Raw genomic sequence first — 21,704 nt, forward strand, 5'->3', positions numbered from 1 at the left:
GAATCTGTAATATAAGAAGGCTGCATCATTGTAAATTTGTTGTTTTATCAGTCTTCTCTCACTACCAAATAGTTTGCAGAAGATGCCATTTTTTTTAAAATACATGTAAAGTTGGCCTTTTCAAGACACAATTAAAATCACTTTTCTTGGTGATACTCCTTCCTAATCCCTTTGGCTTCTGCAAAAGTCAAAGAAATTCTACGGTATTATATGCATTTCAACTTCTTCCAGCTTATTCCAAGGGTGTTTATGTAAATATATAAACACCAATAAAAACCAAATTACATCATATCTACCCTTTATATCTGACTCCCCAAGGCAATTTGTCAGTGTAGGGAGGTGTGACGCTCTCTCCGACAGGAAAACAATGAAGAAGTAAAGAACTTTCACTGGTTGTTGTGGTATAGTATTACTAGTACATCTTCGGGTATGCAAAGCAAGACATGATGAAACAGCTCTTAGTGCTTTGTCTTTCTATTATTCAAAATGACATGCAAGATATCACAGAATCACAGAATCACAGAACGGTAGGGATTGGAAGGGACCTCTGTGGGTCATCTAGTCCAACCCCCCTGCTGAAGCAGGGTCACCTACAGTAGGCTGCACAGGACCTTGTCCAGGCGGGTCTTGAATATCTCCAGAGAAGGAGACTCCACAACCTCCCTGGGCAGCCTGTTCCAGTGCTCCGTCACCCTCAGAGGGAAGAAGTTCTTCCTCACATTCAGACGGAACTTCCTGTGCCTCAGTTTGTGCCCATTTCCCCTTGTCCTGTCACTGGGCACCACTGAAAAGAGCTTGGCCCCATCCTCCTGACACCCACCCTTCAGATATTTGTAAGTATATATTAGGTCGCCTCGCAGCCTTCTCTTCTTCAGGCTGAAAAAGCCTAGCTCCCTCAGCCTCTCCTCGTAGCAGAGATGTTCCAGTCCCCTCACCATCCTTGTAACCCCCCGCTGGACTCTCTCCAGTAGCTCCTCATCTTTCTTGAACTGGGGAGCCCAGAACTGGACAGAGTACTCCAGATGAGGCCTCACTAGGGCAGAGTAGAGGGGAAGGAGAACCTCCCTCGACCTACTGGCCACACTCCTCTTAATGCACTCCAGGATCCCATTGGCCTTCTTGGCAGCCAGGGCACACTGCTGGCTCATGGTTAACCACCCAGGTCCCTCTCCGCAGAGCTGCTCTCCAGCAGGTCCACCCCAAGCCTGTACTGGTGCATGGGGTTGTTCCTCCCCAGGTGCAGGACCCTGCATTTGCCTTTGTTGAACCTCATCAGGTTCCTCTCTGCCCAACTTTCCAGCCTATCCAGGTCATGCTGAATGGCAGCACAGCCTTCTGGTGTATCTACCACACCTCCCAGTTTGGTGTCATCAGCGAATGGTTAATACTAGGAAAGGGAGAGCAGTCTATTTTTACTTTAACTTGTATTCTTATTTCTAAGGCACTGTATGAAAACCTAATGTCATCTGGATATCATAGCAGTCCTTATCATATAATTACACAAGACCAACATGAGTTCATCAAAGTAAAAGAAAAAGCTCTTATTTCATTTGTAAGCCATCTGCCACAAATCATTATCATTTACTGAGGCCCTAAGTCACAGTTTCCATTTTAATAGTTCTATTAGTGTTTGTGTGGTTTCTGTGAAGATTATTCAATAAACATTTTCCAGAAAAAGCTAGATACTTTTAATGCACAATCCTTTGAATGTTTATTAAATAATAACATTGAACCTTCTGACAGTTTTATTTCTGAGAATGCTATTACATTATTATGCATCCCCTCAGTAATTCTGCAATACTGAAAACTCCTGTGCAATGTAAAGAGTGTTACTGAAAGCAGATGCAGCCGAACTAATAGCAGGGAAATCAACGCACTATAGAGATTCATATAGTGGAAGGGGTGGGAAAAGAATGCAGGAAACAATTCAGTTTCATTTTAGTAACAGAAAATAACTGAAATAAGAAGAAACCGTAATACAAGGATTTGAAAATCCACATATAAAAAGTAGATTCACCTGAAAAGAGTATTTTCTCATGCATTATATATTTACTGTTTAATGCAGAGTCTCCAGACAAATTGAATTTATCTTAATTACAGGATGAAAGAGTTCTAAAAAATGACTTATAATCCTAAATGTTCTTGAATTTACCTCTGTGAATAGGCTTCTGCGTGTCACGTTTTCTGTGACACCACCCTGCAAGGATCCTTTTATCATCTGTTAAATAGATGCTATTCCTTCTAACTAACCACCAGGAAAGCTCAGTCTAAGGTTCAGTACACTTAATACAAAGCCTCCAAAGAAGGGTAGGCTTCAGATAAAACTCGGTGCTTGGCCATAATGTACCTGAGAAATGTTGGTTTCCTACAATAAAAGCAATAGGCAAAATCTTGGCCTATTGAAGTCAATGGGGATTTTGCCATTCATTTTAGCAGGGCCAGTATTGCAACTGATAAATCTACTGAACAAACTAAACGAAGTGGGCGAAGGAAGGAAGGGGAATTAATGTAACAGAACCTATACATTATTTCAGTCCTTGCTCTACCCTCCTTTGCCTAAGTGAATAGCTCCTGATACTCCTGAGATGTGCTCTCAGAAACTACTGTGGCAGTGTACTGAACAACAAATATTTACAAAAGCATTTAATGAGTAATTCTGAAACAGGAAAATCAGCTTTGTTGTTATAATGAGTCAGTCTCAGATTCAACCAAAGGTTATTTTAGGGGTGAGTAACCAAGGGCAATTGCCCAAGACTGGATACCATGGAGAGTGTGTTAGACTACAATAATTAAAAGTACAAGTTCTCCAATATGCCTCAACCTCTGCCTGTGTTCTTGCTAGTCAAAACCTGCAGTAGCTCCACACAGATGCAGCTAGATATTTCAAATACAGTCCTTTCTGTAATGTGAGTAAAATTACAGGCAAAATATTAGTTATAGTTGTGTCTGTTTGTCTTTTTATATTTGTATCCCTATCTGTGTTTCTTTTCATTGATGTATGAAAATATCCCACTTCTGATTTCTGACGTGCAGTAAGTGTTGCCATCATATTTTGCATGCATTTTTCCAGACATTCGTTACACACATGCACCACTTGGCACTTGTGCAGCCAGGCAGTTTCAGAAAGCTGTGGACTAACAAATCAAGCACTGCACAGCCACACCACAGACGTGCTATGGTCCTGTCTGGAAGTAGAAAACATCGGATGTGAGGAAATATGCGTGTTGGCACCCTAGCATGGGCTGTACTTGAGAGCCCTGTGTTTTTTTAGGAGGTGAAAATTGTGAAAGAAATTTTAACTTCTTGTTCAGGTGTTCCAGTATTTGGACCAGAAAGTGGAGAAGCACAACCATCCAGTTTGTGGGGCTCTTTCATATGGATTATTTGCAACCAAGGGATAGTTTGGAAAAAAAAAATTACTGGTTAGAAAACAACAAGAAGCAAACTGTGGCTAAAAATACATTATGTGATATGAAAGATATAGAGGCAAAATACTTCTGAACATAAAAGCATGGTGTAGAAATGTGATGGATCTGTAAAATATCCCTTGAACTAGCTTACTATCTCTAACATTGATCTCACAGTAATAAATTAAAACAGAGTAAACTTACAATGGGAGTAGAAAATGATGACATCCACTGCAGACATGGTTTTTCAGTAAATAGTTTTCCTTGGCTGTTAAATCTCATTTTAATACTTAACAGAGTATTCAACAATAAATTTTCCCCACCACTTAAAACAGTGCAGGTTTTCAGCCCAGGGTGGTTACCTGGCAATTCAAACAAATGTTTTTGTTGTCTGAAACTGTAGGACATCCATTTTGGTTTTGACCATCATGGATATTAAGTGCTTCTCCAAACTGTGGTAAAAAAACAAACAATCAACTGTCTTGTGCAAAAAAATATTTTACATTGTGGCAGTGTTCTTTCTCTGGAAAAATGTTTTTAAAACTAGTAGGAGGTTCAGATAAATGATCAAATTTGTAATAAATCTTATGTGAGCTCGGCTGATATGACTCATCAGAACATCTAACAGTAGTCACCCATAAGCGTAGGAATGCTTATAGATAAGATAAAAGCAGTCCTTCTTATTAATCACACTGTATATCTGACTCTGCTCCTTTCTTCAGACTTTAAATCAACTCCATCTGGTTCTTACTATTTAGTTGTGCAGCTTACCTTTTACAATGAGACATGCTTACTGCTGCAGAAGCAGGTCCACTGTGATTAAAATTATTAGGCAAAACAGTGGTTGCTTAAGCCAGGAATCTGCTAACCATAAAAAATCAGCAGCAGCCACAAACTGAAACTGAGGACCAAATCTTCCCTGGGTGTGAATTGGCTGGACTCCAGCTGATTTCAGTGGAAGGTATTGTAAACAATGTTCTGGGCAACCTTTATTTACGTTAAAAGTTTATGAAGCACATCAAGCAAGATGTCAGAATAATGCCTGTGTATGTAAGAAATAATTTCATCATACTGCAGACTAGTGCTGGGTTTATGGCGTGTTGTGGCAGGGTGAGCACGCAGATGGCTAGAAGGGAATAACCCTGTCTGTGCTAACTAAAACAAACCAAACAAAAGATGACCCTCTCTCTGGGGTGCCCAGGTTATTTAGAGGGTCCTCATTCAAATTCTGTTCAACAGACTGAAAATGCAAGCCAAACAATATCAAGACAACAAAAGCAAAGGAGCAAAACAGATTTCTATGTTTTTTGGTCAACAAGTTCTTTCTTTTATTGTCATGATAGTGTGTCTATTCCTTTACAATATTTTGGTCAAAGGTAAATTAAGCAAAGTTCATTGTAGAGTTTGTGAAACTTCTTGTGGGCATCTAACACAGTAAAATATCATATCGCTGAAAGGCTGTGAGATAGGAACAATCCAGGGGAGGCAGGATATGGTAGGATCTCTTCCACACAGGACTCATATAGAAGTTACTATGTACAAGTAACACCTAGCATTTCCCTGTGGTGAGCTTTGTTCTTTTAGAGGTTCATTTTGGAGCTGCCATGACATCTCTACCAGAAATGCTCACTGCAGCCTCAACACAGATAGAGGCAGGCAGGGTCTGCTACTGATCATGCCAGCAGGTTGAGATATTTGGAGCAACATTGGGACTCTGTGACTGAAAAAGGCTACCCAGATGGTCGGGTCCCTACTCCAGCAGTCACAGGGTCAGCTGAGACTTGGGCTCCCCTTGAAATTGTTGACATTTCCTCTTTCGGCAAGAATGCCAGCTATGCGCCCTTATGTCACCAGAATGCTTAAACAGGTAAAAATACCACAGTTACAACCTTTTTCTTTTGCAGCTTGAGAACTACATTGTGGAAAACATGAAATCGGAGATGGTGCAGCTGCAGCAGAATGCTGTGCAGAACCACACCGCCACCATGCTCGAGATAGGGACCAGCCTCCTCAGCCAGACAGCAGAGCAGACGAGAAAACTCACGGATGTTGAAACCCAGGTATGTTCCCAGAGCGGTTTTCTAAAAGCTGTTAATTGCAGAGAACGTTTCCCATCCTCTTTCTTTTCTAATGCATCACCACACAAAACGTTTCAATACAGGGCTCCAAGGAACACACACACTCTGTTTCTCGGTACAAACAGCAGTGATGACTGACCCTTATTATTGTATCTTTCTTTTGATTTTGTTTGGTTAGCATATTTAGCTCTGTATGCATGAGGCAGGAAGGACTGTCCAGGAAACTGAATCAGCACTTGACTTCAAATAAACAGCCCAGTTACCAACTGTGAATGATACAAGTGTCAAGATAAATAACGAGTTTAAGGCTAAAACAGAGCCTTAGATCTCCATTGTTGTTTGCCTCTTTATTATTACAAGAAAGTTTATTTTCCATAAGATGCTTCCACCTATGTGAAATGTACTGTATGTCTGCAGGTTTCATGCTGTGAAGAGAAGGGGACAAGCATCCGCTTCTTTATAAAACACTGTGTATTTTTTATCACTGCAAAATTGTATAACATCACATAAATTTCAAGAGCAATATCTGTGATTCCTAGCATTAAAATCACTACTGTGATTCAAAAAGAGTACCACTGTCATAACAGAGCACTATTTCTTACTGGGTTTATTGCAAAGATAAGTATTTTTGTCTTTTGAGTTCTTTTATCAGTTTAATAGGCGAGTTTGTTTTTCCTTATTTTTGCTGACTTCCTGTTAATCTCTGTAGCATGTGGTATATTACCAGCAGCACTGCATTCAGTTAATTTGTAACAAAGGAAGGTATTGCATTTATTTGGTTTCTTCTAGTAGCATACGTACTTCTTGAACGGTCTTATTTTCTGTTCTAATGTCCTTACTCATGTTTACAATGTCATTACCAAGTTTTTTCATAATCGCATTACAGGACACTGAGAAACAACAGTAATCATGAAAGACAGGTACACTGTCTTACATGGGTTCCCTGCACCTTTTTTTCTACATCTTGGTTAACATTCACTCACAAATATTATGATCTCAAATGATCACAGTTTCTACAACATAGTATATTGACTTATCAAAATGTTGGAGAAATTCTTTAACTTAGTATCAACAGAATATCTAAATGAAAATATAAGAGGTGAAGACCTATGGACTGTAGTGTTCTGTAAAGAAAAAGGAGGTGTAGGAACTCTTCTTATATCCCAGAAGACCTACCTAGGTGTAAGTGTTGAGTACTCATTCACGGTTTCCTCCTTTAAGCAGGTAAGGGACAAAATCTGCATTGCCTCTGTCTCAACTTTCCTTTGAGGAACCACGTCAAGGTACAAGCATCATTGGCAACTGCATGAAGGAGCAGATGACTTCCTCCCTCTATACTTACTGCTGAAAAATTTAAGGGATCTTCACTATATCAGCGACAGTGACTCTTCCTTGTTGCAGTACTTGCTCTGACTTTCAGCTCAGTGATGACATTTCCCACCTCCCCTCTTTCAGCAATGTGAGAAAGTCCCCGTAGTCCCTGGCTTTACCACCAATCAGAAAAGGGTGGTGCAGGTGGCTCAAGAAAGCTAAAAGAGACTGCTTTTGGCAGTGATGGAGGTAGCCATCTACATGGCAGAGAGGTAAAGGTCTGTAGGATACAAGAAGAAGAAAGGCAGGCCAGGATCTCATGCCTGTAATAAGAAGTACTCATACCAGACCAAGGAGGAGTCCGAAGGACTAAAGATGGAGCCTCCACTACCTTAAAATCTCACTGACCCCTCCTGTTTCCTGATTAATCCAAAATCCCAATGATTCCCTTTAGTCTTTCTTCTCTAACTGAAGCTCTATTGATGTTTTGTAGGCTGCTCCATGGATGTATCCTCTTTGGAAATCTGTTGGTGCTTTCCTGTCTTCTTACTCCTAGCCAACCTTTGTAATACACCTTCAATTTCTGTCAAGTCCTTCTGAAACTGTGGTGACACTTCCTGGCACTTCCATTTATGTCCATCTTAAATAACATAACAGCTACATACTGATCATTTCGAATTTTTTCAACCTCTGTAGCATTAAAAAGGACAACTCCAGTTGCTCTGTGAACCTCAACAATTTCAAATAAAAATAAGGCACTGGATTGAGTTGAAGTGCCATTCTCTTTCCTTTATATTCTGTAACAAATTCGTATCAGGCATGCATAAGAAAATGTTACCATATTATCCCATGATGATACTAATAAATGTCCTTCCAAGAAAGGCCTGATAGGTTCCATTAAAAGGGCCTCATGTTCAGTTCCAGAAGCGATTGCATCTCAGCTGTTGTGTGCACACATGCCTACAAAAACTATTCACACACACTCCTTCAGACTCTATGTAATGAACGACAATATCCCAACAAAATCAACTAACATTAATTAATATTATTGATTTCATTCTTGAAAGCATTCTGTTATTTCCACTTTTGAACTATTTTTTGTTAGAATCTATTCTCTTTCAGCTCGTTAAAAGGCTTCTTTCCATCTGATGTACTTAGTAAAACTTGTGCTATTGATACAGACCACCACTAAAGTGACAGACAATTGCGTAAAGCAATGTTTAGGATCACTGACTTCATCTTAAAAATCTGTGTAAGAGTGCAAGTACTGATAACATAAGCAGACACCAGACTTCTGCCAACAATGCAAAAGAGAGAACCCGGGGGAAAGCTAAAGTAAGAGCTCCATTTACAAAACAGTGGATGGAACACTTTGGCTTCAGTCCAAGTACTCTTGCGCTTATCCGGTCTATGAATGCCTTGTAGGAATGCATGTTTGAGGCATGCCTCTTGTTCTTTCCATTGAAACGAAGCTTATTTGGCAGTTACCTTTCCTTTTTCTGCCGGCCTAATATTATTCTACAGTAAACAGGGTGCCAGAATATCAGCTTGTACATATCAGTGTAGCTTGATTGAGTTCATCTGCACCAGCTGAGGTTAAAAAAGGATTTAGAAACAATTTCTGACAAATTATCAAATAAGAATGAAATGATTGCATTACGTTGCTACAACAACATAACCAGGACAATATAAACATTAATGTTTTTAATTTATCCTTAAGGTGCTAAATCAAACATCCAGACTTGAAATTCAGCTACTGGAAAATTCTCTGTCAACGTACAAGCTAGAAAAACAGCTGCTACAACAGACACATGAAATCCTAAAAATTCATGAGAAAAACAGGTAAGAATGAATAGTTGGTCTCACACTCTTTCTTTGTTCATCACAGAGTAGTCTTTGCACACTTTGTTCTAAGCAACTGATGAAATGGAAGAAGCAAATATGGTGAGTGAAAAGTATAGGTAGTATTTATGAAATGGCTAAAAGAGTGTGAACTTACACTGTGTTAGCTCCTATGTGATAAAAGAAGATGATTTTTACCATTTCCAATGTGCACTGTAAGTTTACATCTCAGTTTGCTGCATGACAGCTTAGTCCTATGACCACAGTTCCTGCTACAGAAAAGCATACACATAACTTGTATAAGCCCTTTCAAGTAGAAAAATATTAATAATAAATTATGAGATTATCAGCTACCTTAAAGTGCCTAAGAAACAGAACATCTTCAGTAGTTCATCCTTCTAATTTTCATGGATACAGAGATCTAACCTGTAGAAGGATCTCTCTCTCCCTGTGGACTCAGTTGTGTATAGTGTACTTGGAACCACACTCCTTTTAAAGAATAAGTGAATGATAAACATTCAGGTTTTATGCTGAAATTGAAGAAGAAACTGTTTAGCAGCATGTAGCGTTTTAAGCAGTGAAGTGAGAGTCAAGGAGAAGTTGCAGTGCTGTCTCTTTCTGCACCACGCAGATGCACCTCTCTCACAGTGACACAGGGACTCAGTACCTGAAGTCACTGGATTTAGCAATCCGGCATCTCAGAGAGGGTGTGTGGTGGGTTGACCTTGTCTGGCTGCCAGATGACCACCTAGGCACTTTCTCACTCCCCATCATCAACAGCACAGAGGGAGAAAATACGATGAAAAATCTTGTGGTTGAGATAAAGGCAGGGAGATCATTTACCAGTTGCTGTTATGGGCAAAACAGCCTCATCTATTGCCAGTTAATAACAGTGCAGGACAGTGAGAAATTAAAATAAAACCAAAAAGACCTTTGTCCCCTACCTTCCCTTCTTCCCAGGCTCATCTTCCCTCCTGACACTTCTGACTCCCCCGCCGAGTAGTGCAGGGGGAAGGGAATGGGGGCTGTGATCAGTTCACACCACTTTGCCTCTCCTACCTCATGCTCTTTCCCTTCTCCAGCGTGGTTCTTTCCCACGGTCTGCAGTGCTTTAGGGTAAGATTGTCCCAGTGTGGGCTTTCCACAGGCTTCAGCTGCCTTCTGGACATCTCCACCTGCTCCAGCATGGGGTTCTCCATGGGAAATACCTGCTCCAGCATGGTCTCCCTCATGGGCTGCAGGGGAATCTCTGCTCCGCCGCCTCCTCCTCTCCTTGGGGAGCTTCTCTGACCTTCGTGTCCACAGGGTTGTTTCTCTTGCTTTTTTCCGCTCACTCCTCACACTGTCATGTGGTGTTTTTATCCTTTCTTAAACGTGTTTTCCCTGAGATGCAACCATCTGGGCTAACATGCTCAGCTGCGGCCTGCAGTGGGTCTGTTGGCGCCGGCTGGAACCGTCTGTGTCCGGCACAGGGCAGCCCTGGCCTCTCCTCACAGCGGCCGCCCCTGCCGCCCCGGCTGCCCAAAGCTGGACACCTGCACTCAGTGCAGTGGATAAAGCCATTTTCCTTCTTGGCTGCCGTTCTAGAGACCTAAGGCTCGCACTGCTGCCCCTGTAACAGCCAGGTTTAAGTAGGGAGGACAGAGAGCGCTGTCACCCCACAGCTTCGCTCTCAGCTCCCTGCTAGCAAAGAAAAACTGCAAGGTAAGTCTGACTAGGACTAAGGTTTCTATTTCTTCTGTCTACATTTGACATTAATATACGGCAAGCAGCTTTAAATGTGAGGTGGTTACTGAAGCATCCTGTACAAGATTCAGTGGGTTGTTTAAACTGAGATGAGACAGTTGGCCAGAAAGGGCAGCGTGACGCTGGTGCTTCTGGACACGGATCAGCGACTGGGGAGCAAAGACCTTGCCCAGGGCCGCGCGTGAGGAAAACCAACACCACAGAAGGCAAGCAGCTACTGGGAACAGGAGGCAAAGAAACAGATGATGATGAAGAACAGAGAATGTTGTTACAATGAAATGTGTTGGTTAATTGTGTCTAATTGTGAAGCTGGTCAAATACTATATCATTACTGCTGCTGGTTGTGAAAACCAATTTAAATTATTTAATCTAACAACTGTTTATAACCAGTAATTCCAGAAAATGTTACTCTGGAGAAGTTGGATTGCATTTAAAACTCTTGAAGTCCACAGATTTCCCTTGACCAATTGGAAATGTGAAGAGTGTGGGATTAACTTTGACTTCAGCCATCTCAAAATTGATTCACCTAAGCTGCATATGTGTAGCCTGTAGTCCACAGAGAGAGCAGCCATGTGCGGGAGGCAGTTCACTCTACATATTTTACAAACCTATTTCAATTTGGAATTAATCCAAGCATTAGTTAAGTAAATAAGTACTTGCCTTTATATCTACTGCAATTTGGTTAGCAACAAAATTTTATTGGCTGCTCAAGAGACTGAGTCTTGTGTACTTAACGATCTGAATTTATTTATTTATCGTAGAAATGTGTCAGGGTGTAAAGCCTTCATGTCAGTAAACAAAGAACTTTTACTTATGTTCACCTTTGACTTGGCTGACATTATGATGAAAAGGTCTGTGACATGACAAAATGGCCTGCTTTGTTTTTTCACAAGAAAATGGGGGGTATGTTAAAAAGCACATTTTATACCCAATTATTTCTCTTAGAAGTATAGTCATATGTGGATGCATGAAAAAGCATGTGGAGTTGTATCTTGTAATGAAGCAAGAACCTGGCATACACTGTCCAGGTTCTGTTACTCTTTCCTTGGGAGTGATAAAATTAGGGTGAGGGCAGTGTTATGACTACGCTAAAATATGGATCATCAGCTCCTGTACCATAATCTACTTCTAAGAAAGAACTGCGTACTCCTGGCCTTGTAGGTCCTGATCCTGAAATCAATTATGTGTGTGTCAGGTTCCCTATGGGACAAGTCTTGGTGATCTCAGCAGATACCAGGTTTCTGGACATGCCAATGATTTTAGCTTGCTTGACTTTTAAAAAGTACTTGTAGACTGACGACACCAAACTGGGAGGTGTGGTAGATACACCAGAAGGCTGTGCTGCCATTCAGCGTGACCTGGATAGGCTGGAGAGCTGGGCAGAGAGGAACCTGATGAGGTTCAACAAGGGCAAGTGCAGGGTCCTGCACCTGGGGAGGAACAACCCCATGCACCAGTACAGGCTTGGGGTGGACCTGCTGGAGAGCAGCTCTGCGGAGAGGGACCTGGGTGTCCTGGTGGACGACAGGTTAACTATGAGCCAGCAGTGTGCCCTGGCTGCCAAGAAGGCCAATGGGATCCTGGGGTGCATCAAGAAGAGTGTGGCCAGCAGGACAAGGGAGGTTCTCCTTCCCCTCTACACTACCCTGGTGAGGCCTCATCTGGAGTACTGTGTCCAGTTCTGGGCTCCCCAGTTCAAGAAGGATGAAGAGCTACTGGAGAGAGTCCAGCAGAGGGCTACAAGGATGGTGAGGGGACTGGAGCATCTCCACTACGAGGAGAGGTTGAGGGAACTGGGCTTGTTCAGCCTGAAGAAGAGAAGGCTGCGAGGGGACCTTATAAATGCCTACAAATATCTGAAGGGTGGGTGTCAGGAGGATGGGGCCAAGCTCTTTTCAGTGGTGCCCAGTGACAGGACAAAGGGTAATGGGCACAAACTGAGGCACAGGAAGTTCCGTCTGAACATGAGGAGGAACTTCTTCCCTCTGAGGGTGACGGAGCACTGGAACAGGCTGCCCAGGGAGGTTGTGGAGTCTCCTTCTCTGGAGATATTCAAGACCCGCCTGGACAAGGTCCTGTGCAGCCTGCTGTAGGTGACCCTGCTTCGGCGGGGGGGTTGGACTAGATGACCCACAGAGGTCCCTTCCAACCCCTACTATTCTGTGATTCTGTGATTCTATTAGCCATCAGGCTATATTCAGTAGTTGTTTGCAGTTAAAACTTCTTCATCCCTCTCTATATCAATGTCACATCAATACAACAGAGAAAACTCATTTTATTTGCATTGTCTGTGTGGCCTGTAAGCTTTTCTTTTGTAATAGATGTACACCACAGTGGGAACAAGTGTAGGAACTATCATCATCACAAAAATAATAAAAACAGATGGCGTACTTTAGGCAGATCATTTCTTTCTCTGTGCTAAAATTTCCTCTAGATATATAAAAGAAAAAGATCTTAACTTTCAAAGAAGTGGATTTTGGATGAAAGTAATGCAAAATCTTGTATAATAACTGGTTTCTGATGTACTACAGTAACTTGTATATTATCCTTAAGTAAAATGAACACTGAATATCAACAGGGGACCAATGCATGTTCTTTAGACTAGAAGTATATCTATTCTTGGCCTTTCTCTTTACTTCCTGCCTTTGCTGGGAAGAGTGGCCAATTTTTTTCTTTTTGTCTCACTGAAGTGAACGATATTCCATGGCATAAGTAGAGTCACATTTGCCCCAGAGTCATGTTTCTATTGAGTGCTCTCATGCCATAAATAATTTAGTTTTGTGGGTTCCCACCCACTGTAATGTAAATGGTGGTTTCTTCCATTGCCATATCTTCTCCCACAAGAGCTTTCTAAAAACTATTTTGATATATTCTTGAAAGATTTCCTTGCTTAAGTGCTGCTGTGAGCCCCCTTTTTTTTCCCCAGAATGTACCAGCTTCATTTAACTTATTGTGTGCCATTTGTTTCAATAGGCAAGTGTGAAAACAATTTTTTATTTACTCAAATTAAACAAATGAGGAAAAATATAATTGAATTCTGGATCTTCCAGCAATACATAATGGAAGTGAAATTTAAAAGTAAAATACAGCTTGAATTTGCAGACAATCAAACTAGATTAACACATTTAGTACAAGAACTATTATGTCCTATGAAAAGCGAGGCTCAAGAATAATTCTTGAATTTTCATCTGGCTGTGTGAAAGATTAGGAAACACAGAATGTCTGTTTGCAGGTTTTGCATACACTAACAAGATAAATCCAGATTATTAACATCACTTTTGTGATTTTGATGTAATTATCGTGTCACTGGTATGAAAAATAGGCTTACTGATGCTAAGTGATGAATTACTTTACTGATCTTGATAAATGTGGGGACATATATTTTCGTATTTCCTTAAACTGATCAGACAACATCAGACCACCAAAGCAAGTGTAAGTGGTCAGCACCTAACAATACAGGGAAAAATTCACTCGTGTGAAAGCAAGTACAAAGAAGCTGTCTCAAGGAGAAAATACTGTTCTTACACTCAAAAATAAGCATTTAAATCCTCCACCTGTGTATTCCCATAGGTACATACCACATGTATAGAGCCAAAGAATTTTTTTCTAATGTGATGTTACTTGTCTTTATTTACTGAATAGCTCAAGAAAGTAAATGTTTTTGTCTGTATTTAATAAATCCAGATTTTTTAAAAGATTGTTTGAATGCAAAAGATGTCCATCTCTAAGATCTGGTCTATATGCTGTTCTCACATATCTAAGCCAAGGCCTCTGAAAACAAAGATAAAAAAAAAAAAAAATTCTTTTAAACTGCTGTGGTCTGGAATGGATTAGTGAATAAACTACCTACCTTATAAGGCAGATCGTCTAAACTAGACTCCCCCCTTCCCAACACACACACACTCCGGGAGCTGCCAGGGTGCTTTCTATATATTCTACTTCATCACCTTTCAAAATGACAGCAGCTTTCACTGCAACTTTTTCGTTGACTTTCTGTGCAGGCCTTCTGTCCTCTCCAACGTTATCAGAGGGCTTTTTCTGAATCAACTGGACACAGCACAGTTGCACCAGGGCATCCCACTGGCTTATATCCTGACAAAGTTAACACATTGTTTGTATGGTTGAAAATTGGTTCCTAGACTCGCCAAGACCTGTAGGTTAGACATTGAACATGGTTAACCTTTAGGAAAATTAAGTTTCACTGGGTTTGATGGGGGAGAGTGTGTGTTCGTTTTTAATTTAATTATCTTCTAGATAATGTCTTCTAATTGTCTTAATTTAATTGTCTTCTAGATAATGACTCCAAAGAGTCATTGTCCAAAGGATAATATTTGTATTTTTCCATGTTAACAGCATTTGTTTCTTCGCAGCTTCATTCTGTTCCCCAAATGCCTTGTTTCCCCAAATCGAAGGCTAGAATTGTAAAAAACACACATACATATGTGTATGTGCATGTATATATATATGTATATGTATATATATGATGCTTCTAGTCAATGGTGATTTATTTTTATTGTGAGTATTGTAGTTCCCATGACTGCTTCATGTGTCTAGGTCAGTCATGTTTTCAAACATACAGGAATTTCAGACATGTAGGAAATGTATAGGAATTTCAAATGTATAGGAAAAGTATACAGTAAACTTACTGTAAAAAAGAGCCAATCATTACATCGTGCCCATAACATTTTACTGGAAAGTATTATAAACAAATGTTATATAGCAATTTCAGTCAACCTTTACAGATTGTTGGGTAAATTGGTGCAGAGACAGATGCCTTTTTTTTTTCTTTAATATTTCAGGTCAGCAATACTCATTAAAGACAACTAGTAGAAATATTTTCATTTTAACTCTGTCTTCACAATGTCTATTTAAAAAAAATAAGAAAATATCTTTACCAAGCACTCAGCAAAGTTATTTCTTCATGGTATTTTTCAATTAGAAACTGATGTCACAAGTTAAAAAGAGAGAACAGAGTGATCTCACAACTGTTAAAATAGTAAAATCTAAATATCTTTGTAGTTGGTTTCAATCTATTTCAAGATTTTCTGATGAGTTTTCTCACACTTTTTTTTTAATTTAAATGAGCTATAATAAATATGAATGTAACAATACAAATGAAAAATTCTGGCCACATTGCTATCAAAGGCCATAAGAGCAGCTTTTCCCATGCTGCTTAAGGATTTCTTCCATTTGGAACGAGCCAGTGCAGGAATCTCCAATCTATGTGAAGTTTTTGCTTTTGTTTATCTGGAGCTTTGACCAAAGGTTTCTCATTGAATCTTAGTAAAACACAATGAATGTTCTGGATTTCTCCCAGGAATACAGGGAGTGGTCCTATCCTCAGGACTTATCTGTTGTAGATTTATGGATATGGAAAGATCATTGCATGAATGCGTATGCATTCCTTAAAATAGCTTAGTTTTGCAGTTTATAATAAGAAAACTTTTAATCTACATAGAAAACTGTAATGGAACCAAGTGCTGTGACACTCCCATCTTTCTACCACATGTTGTTGACACACTATTCATAAATATTGGGAAGTATTGTTACTAAAGCTGTAAAACATCTGCTTGCTGTCTGTCTCTGTAGATGCCAAACTAGGAAGATCTAAATATTCTTCCTTCTTGCTTGACATGGCCAGTGTTGCTACAAATAAGACTGTCATCACCACGGGTTTGTTTACTATGGTCTTAGGCTATGGTGGGAAACCAAAAATGCAACACACAAATAGTGGCTGTCAAAGGCTCTTTCTTTTACATTAAATCATTCAGATACTGAAATCATTTAGTTGTGGACATGCAAGTAGGATGTTATGGGACTAGGAAAATGCCTTGTACTGTACTAGGATATGGACAAAGATAAAGGGAACCTTGTATGTGTTTGCTTACCATTTAACCAGAAAGCAATATTCTGGCTTCAAGAATGGCATCTTCTCTTACAATACACAACATTTTCTCTGAACTGTAAGATGTCAGACTGGGGTGTGGCCACACCTAGCACCCATTCTATCACAGACGGAGCCCAGAGCCCACCTTGTTCCTATGCAAAGTGCATTGGTATAACTTATAGTCTAACAGAAAAGTTAAAATGAGCATTTCAATAATTTCCTTGAAAAAGTGGACAGAACTGATAAAATTCGCATAGAATATTTTTTTAAATTTTGTTTAACAGTATGTTATGACTAAAACCAGTTCCACCAGAACATTTTCAACCACTTCTGCCTAACTAAATTGATTAGTCTGACTTTCTGCATAACAAAGCTCAAAGACTTCCAAGTAGACTCAAAAAAAATCCATAGGAGTCTAGAGCATAAAGGCATTGTGTTTAATGTTAGAGTTCAAGTGACGAAAAAAATCAGCTACATGTCTGATAAGTTGTTAAAATAGTTTATGGTCTTTGGCTCCAAAATCTGTACTTTGTTTCAGATTGAAACTTTCTATCACCTGATTCCAGTCCACTGAATCTTGTTATGCTTTCGTTACTAATAAATGAGCTTTTTAGAATGAGATACCATGTCCCCTTTGCATTTAGGACCCCATGAAAAAGTGTTTTCCCTTTTCATCTTTTCTTTTTTTTCCCCTTTTATCCAGATCCTTCTGGTTTTCAGAGATCTAGATATGTTCATATTGCCAAGTATATTTTCTTCAGTATCTTTGTTAAGTCCCACATTTATAACATTTCAGAAAAAGAGATTTGCTGCTTGGTTTCTTTTATTTAGAAAAAAAAGAAAAAAGTTTCATATTACTGTAGCTTGTACAGAAAATCTAGGGCCTGAGTTTAATCTTTGCATTGTTATCATGTGTAACTGCTTGTATTAAGGCTCTGTGATATCCAGTAGAAACAACTCCATGTGGATTTTATTACATTCTTCAGTTAGGTTAAATGACCTGAAATTATGCAGGCATTTTGCCACTGATCTATTATCCAGAAGTAAAAACAAAGGTGGAGGGAGAGTGCAAATAAATAAAACCTGACTTGAACAGGAAGCAGTTTGTTGGCAAGTTTGTAACCAGCAGTTGGTTTATGGGCATGAGAAACACATCTTTTGGCTTATGCAATAGAATTACTGAACAGAAAGTGGCAGAGGGATTGGATTAATTTCTTTATCTAATATTAATAAAATATTTGTGTTAAACTCCCACCACAGCATCAAAGCACTGGCTTGAAAAAAGTTCTTGTTCACTGTTAACAGATATTAGCTGTCCTTTATGTCTAAAACTCCTCTGTTCCTCTAGATGTAATCTGACATGCCTTTGATCTTTGCAAAGTGTACACTTCCAACTCAAGACAGAGAGGGTACTTGAAAAAGAATATTATTCAGGAGAAAGTGTTTCCATACCTGTGTAAAATTATTTATAAAAATTTGTGTAAGCAGGTGACATAGTATGATGCCCAACAGTTTTCTCTCTGAGGAGTCTTTTGTGGAACCAGAAAAGGCAGCTGGGGGGGGAGGGGTGTGGAATATCTATGTGGACTCAAGGAAAACAAGGGAATTCTACCTTAAAACACAAACTTCTGATTTATCTTTTGGGGAAACAGCACTATTCTTAATGTGAAAGCAGATACCACTCATCTGGTGCACAGTTCCTTTCCCAGCTTCACAGACCACATCAAACGGTGCTTTTGTTGTAGGTTCCGTATCCCTTGATGGTACTCCATAGCTCCTAATGCTTATCTTCCATTCACAAACTCTTCCTTAGTTTACCCCTGATTTTTGTCTTTTATTGTACTGACTCATCTATGCTACCAATGATGTTCTCTTCAATGCCCTACTCTTCTCCCTCCTTTGCCCACCTTAGACTATGCTGCCTGAACTTCTACATGCATATGTGTTACTGGCCCCATGCTTATACAGTTGGATAGGTGTAACAACTAGATATGCTGTTCCACGCACTTTATGTACTACAGCATGCAAACATCACAAAACTGAAACCTTAGAGATTAGTTACATTTGGCTGCTTGATAGAGGAAATCAGTGGGCTGAATTAGTAGAAGTGACATTTTTAGAATAAAATATTTATGTACTGAATTCTAAGGTGAAAAATAAAATAGTTCTGTTTTCTGTATTAATAAATATGTTGACATGAAATGATACCTACTAATTGTTTTATTTCATTTTAGTTTACTTGAACACAGAATTTTAGAAATGGAAGAAAGGCATAAAGAAGAGCTGGACACTTTGAAGGAGGAAAAAGAGAATCTGCAAAGCTTGGTCACACGACAAAGCTACATAATCCAGGAACTAGAGAAGCAGTTAAACAAGGCAACTAGCAATAACAGTGTCCTGCAGAAACAGCAGCTTGAATTGATGGATACAGTTCACACTCTGATCACCATCTGTTCCAAGGAAGGAGGTAAGAAAGCAGTATTATAAAACAGTAGAAGTACTAGGAAATTTCGTCTGAAGTAAATCCCGAATTTTTGGAAAGGCAGAACTTAATGAGCTTATTCCAAGAAAGAAAAGGAATTTATCATTGAGGACAAAAGAGCTGATGAGAACACACAGATCAAATAAGGTTCAGACAGTGCTGAGGCCAGCCCTTGTACTAACGGCAATTTTTAATATTTTGAATTGAATATGACTGAGTTGTTATACCTTGATCATAGCTGATTTAGCCCATAATTCCGTTGATTTCACATTAGCAATACTGATTTGCATCTCTCTCCTTCTGCTGGGAGTAATCCAACCAACCTTGGATGTTAACTTTATAGATGCGTCTATCTAATTTACTCCAGACTTAGGGGATAGAACAGGATACTAAACAAAGGGAAGTAACCCAGAACTCTGCACGTATATGTGGGTTATAATGTTGATGAACTTGGATGTAGGCACTTAAAATGCTGTAGGCATCCAAAAGATGACTCTTTTCTCTCAAATGAGTTTTTATTTATAATAAGGGATCATTTTGCTTTCTTCTGCCTTGCTGGATTTTGTTTGTTTTTTTCTTGTAGCATTAGGCACACTACAAACAGAAAAGACAGAAATCACATCTTCTGAAAGAAGAGGTTGACAAAGACTCTAAGACAATTCTCAAGTCTGCCTTTCTTAGTACACAGGTTTCTCACAGAGACAGAAGGAAAATTAGGTAGGATTTCGGTTTTCAAATGCTAAAGACATTGCAGAATGTCCCTGGAAAGAAATGCTTTTCATCAGAGCTGGTCAAGGGAGATAGGTGAATGGAGACCGCTGAGAAGGAAGGAAATGGGACACTGGAAAGAACAAAATAATAATTATGAAAATCAAAGCAAAGTCTTACAGAGAGAGAGAAGAAGAAATGTAAGGGAGAATATAAGAGAAAAAGCATAAGTTAAGAATGACAGGTAAAAGGAGATTAACACCTTTGCCTGGTATGGCATGCATAGGGTTAAAATACTGGGGGAAATAAAGATGAGGAAAGAAAATGATATCCTTCTGTGAAGAAGCCATCAAAACTCTTCTGAGAAAGGGTACAGGGTAAACTTAGAGAGATGTGCTAGTTATTCAGTGATTGTGGAAGCATCAGTGAAAGAAGTCTATGCAAGGTGAAGTACCAGCAGTCAAAAAAGCCCAGCATATTTGCTCATTTTAATTCTAGAGCTCTAGGTGCCATAAATTATCTAAAAAGGAAAACCAAAAAAAACCAAACAAAGCCCCCAAACGACAACCCCATCCCCCCAGTCAAAACCTTGTCACCTGCATCGTTATTCAATACTCTGTTTAAGAGGCAGAAGGACAGATTAGATCATTCAAACTATTCGGCTCAAGGCAGTGTGGGTTTGCTTTCTGCTATATATTCCCATGCAACTTGTGTGGCTTAAATCTGAACTGCTCCAGTGACGAGGATTACATCTCTTCCTTTGGAAGAGTTGCGTGTCTGGGCCCATGTTGATAGACTACTTTTTTTCAAAAAACTTTTTCCCCCCTCATGTTCATTGTAAATGTTCCCTTCTGCTTATTCTGTTATACTGTTCCCCAGAATTTTGAATTAAATCACATCCTTCATACTAGGCTGTTCTCATATCAGTAGAGAAACATTGTGATGCAATGCAAATCCTTTATTATGTTTTATGGTCTTTTGGCAAAGAAACCTGGCAAAGCTGTGTTCAGAGTGTTCTGACAGAGCTCAGGAATACTTTAAAATTAATATCAAAATGAAAGATATTCTAATACAGAGATATACTGCAAGTTCTTTTTAAGGTTAAAACCAGATTTTCTAATAATTTTGAATTTGATTCAAAGAAAAAAAGACCCAAACAAACTGACATTTTTTCTAAATTTAATTTCCTCAGCTGATTCTTATGAAAACTTTGAGTGAGGATTACAGAAGTGAATGTTTAGGATTGGGCTCCTGGGTACAAATTCAGGTGCTTGAACACCAGATTTTTCAGCATTTTTTTTTACCTCTGAGGAACTGTAGAAACAATAGATACTCAGCACAGTTAAATGCCCACATATAATTTTAAGACCCTATCTCAAACTCTTGATTTTGGACTCTGTTACCTTTTGTGTATTAACATATTCTGCATTTTCCTTGGATACCTTTTTTATTTAGAGATAATAAATTAAAGAGAAATAATTGCAGAAAAGTTGTCACTTACTGTCTGTGTAAGTCTAGCTGACCAACATTTTTGGTAAGTACATTCACAGCTGGAAAAGGAGCCATACAGCTTAAGTTGAAATAATACTATTATCCTGGAGCACAAGACCACTCTAATGAAGGCTGAATACTGAAGCACTTGGTTGTACCAAAAAATAACACCAGCTTCAGTCTGTGCAAACATATGTTGAAGAAGGAAAAGTATGCATGCTGGGAAGTACAACTGAGGCTACTCTAAATTCACACAAAAATGTGAAGTTTAGATAGTCTTACACATGTCTTTATGTGTGCACTAATATTAAAAACATAAAATATGCTGTGAGAAATGGTGTTTATTTGGAGACAGAGAATAACAAAATGTGATACATAAATCAGTGACACCACTTCTGTCTTACACTTTGGTAAATCTCAGTTGTCTAATTTCATGAGGGGTATAGCAGAAATGGAAATGGTCCAGAAAAGAACAGGACAATGGAAATAATTAGAGACCTGGAATGATTTCCAGATGAGGAAAGAAAGCTGTAACATACAGAACTATTAGATGGGAAAGAAGGTATGTATGATGCTGTTATGGAAGTATACAAAATAACTAATGGTAGGGAGAAAAGGAACAGCCCGTAACATCGAGAGATATTTCTGTTGATAAAAGATAGTACTTGATTAAGTCAAGTAAAAGTTGCAAGATATCACTGAGATTGATAAAGATTTTTTAATTATTAGAAAGATGAAGAACTAGCAAAGGG

The 21,704-nt window shown here is 39.2% G+C and overlaps 1 protein-coding gene across 2 annotated transcripts in view; it reads left to right on the forward strand.

Annotated features, from left to right (window-relative positions):
- Positions 1-21,704, forward strand: part of ANGPT1 (angiopoietin 1) — a 172,930-nt gene that overhangs the window by 76,985 nt on the left and 74,241 nt on the right. For both annotated transcript variants that reach the window (XM_075415679.1, XM_075415680.1), the window contains exons 2-4: positions 5,312-5,467; positions 8,517-8,638; positions 18,506-18,738. In XM_075415679.1, the coding sequence (XP_075271794.1) occupies positions 5,312-5,467; positions 8,517-8,638; positions 18,506-18,738 (511 nt within the window). The remainder of the gene's footprint in view (positions 1-5,311; positions 5,468-8,516; positions 8,639-18,505; positions 18,739-21,704) is intronic.

The sequence above is a fragment of the Opisthocomus hoazin genome, chromosome 3, assembly GCF_030867145.1.
Source record: "Opisthocomus hoazin isolate bOpiHoa1 chromosome 3, bOpiHoa1.hap1, whole genome shotgun sequence".
Taxonomy (NCBI): domain Eukaryota; kingdom Metazoa; phylum Chordata; class Aves; order Opisthocomiformes; family Opisthocomidae; genus Opisthocomus; species Opisthocomus hoazin.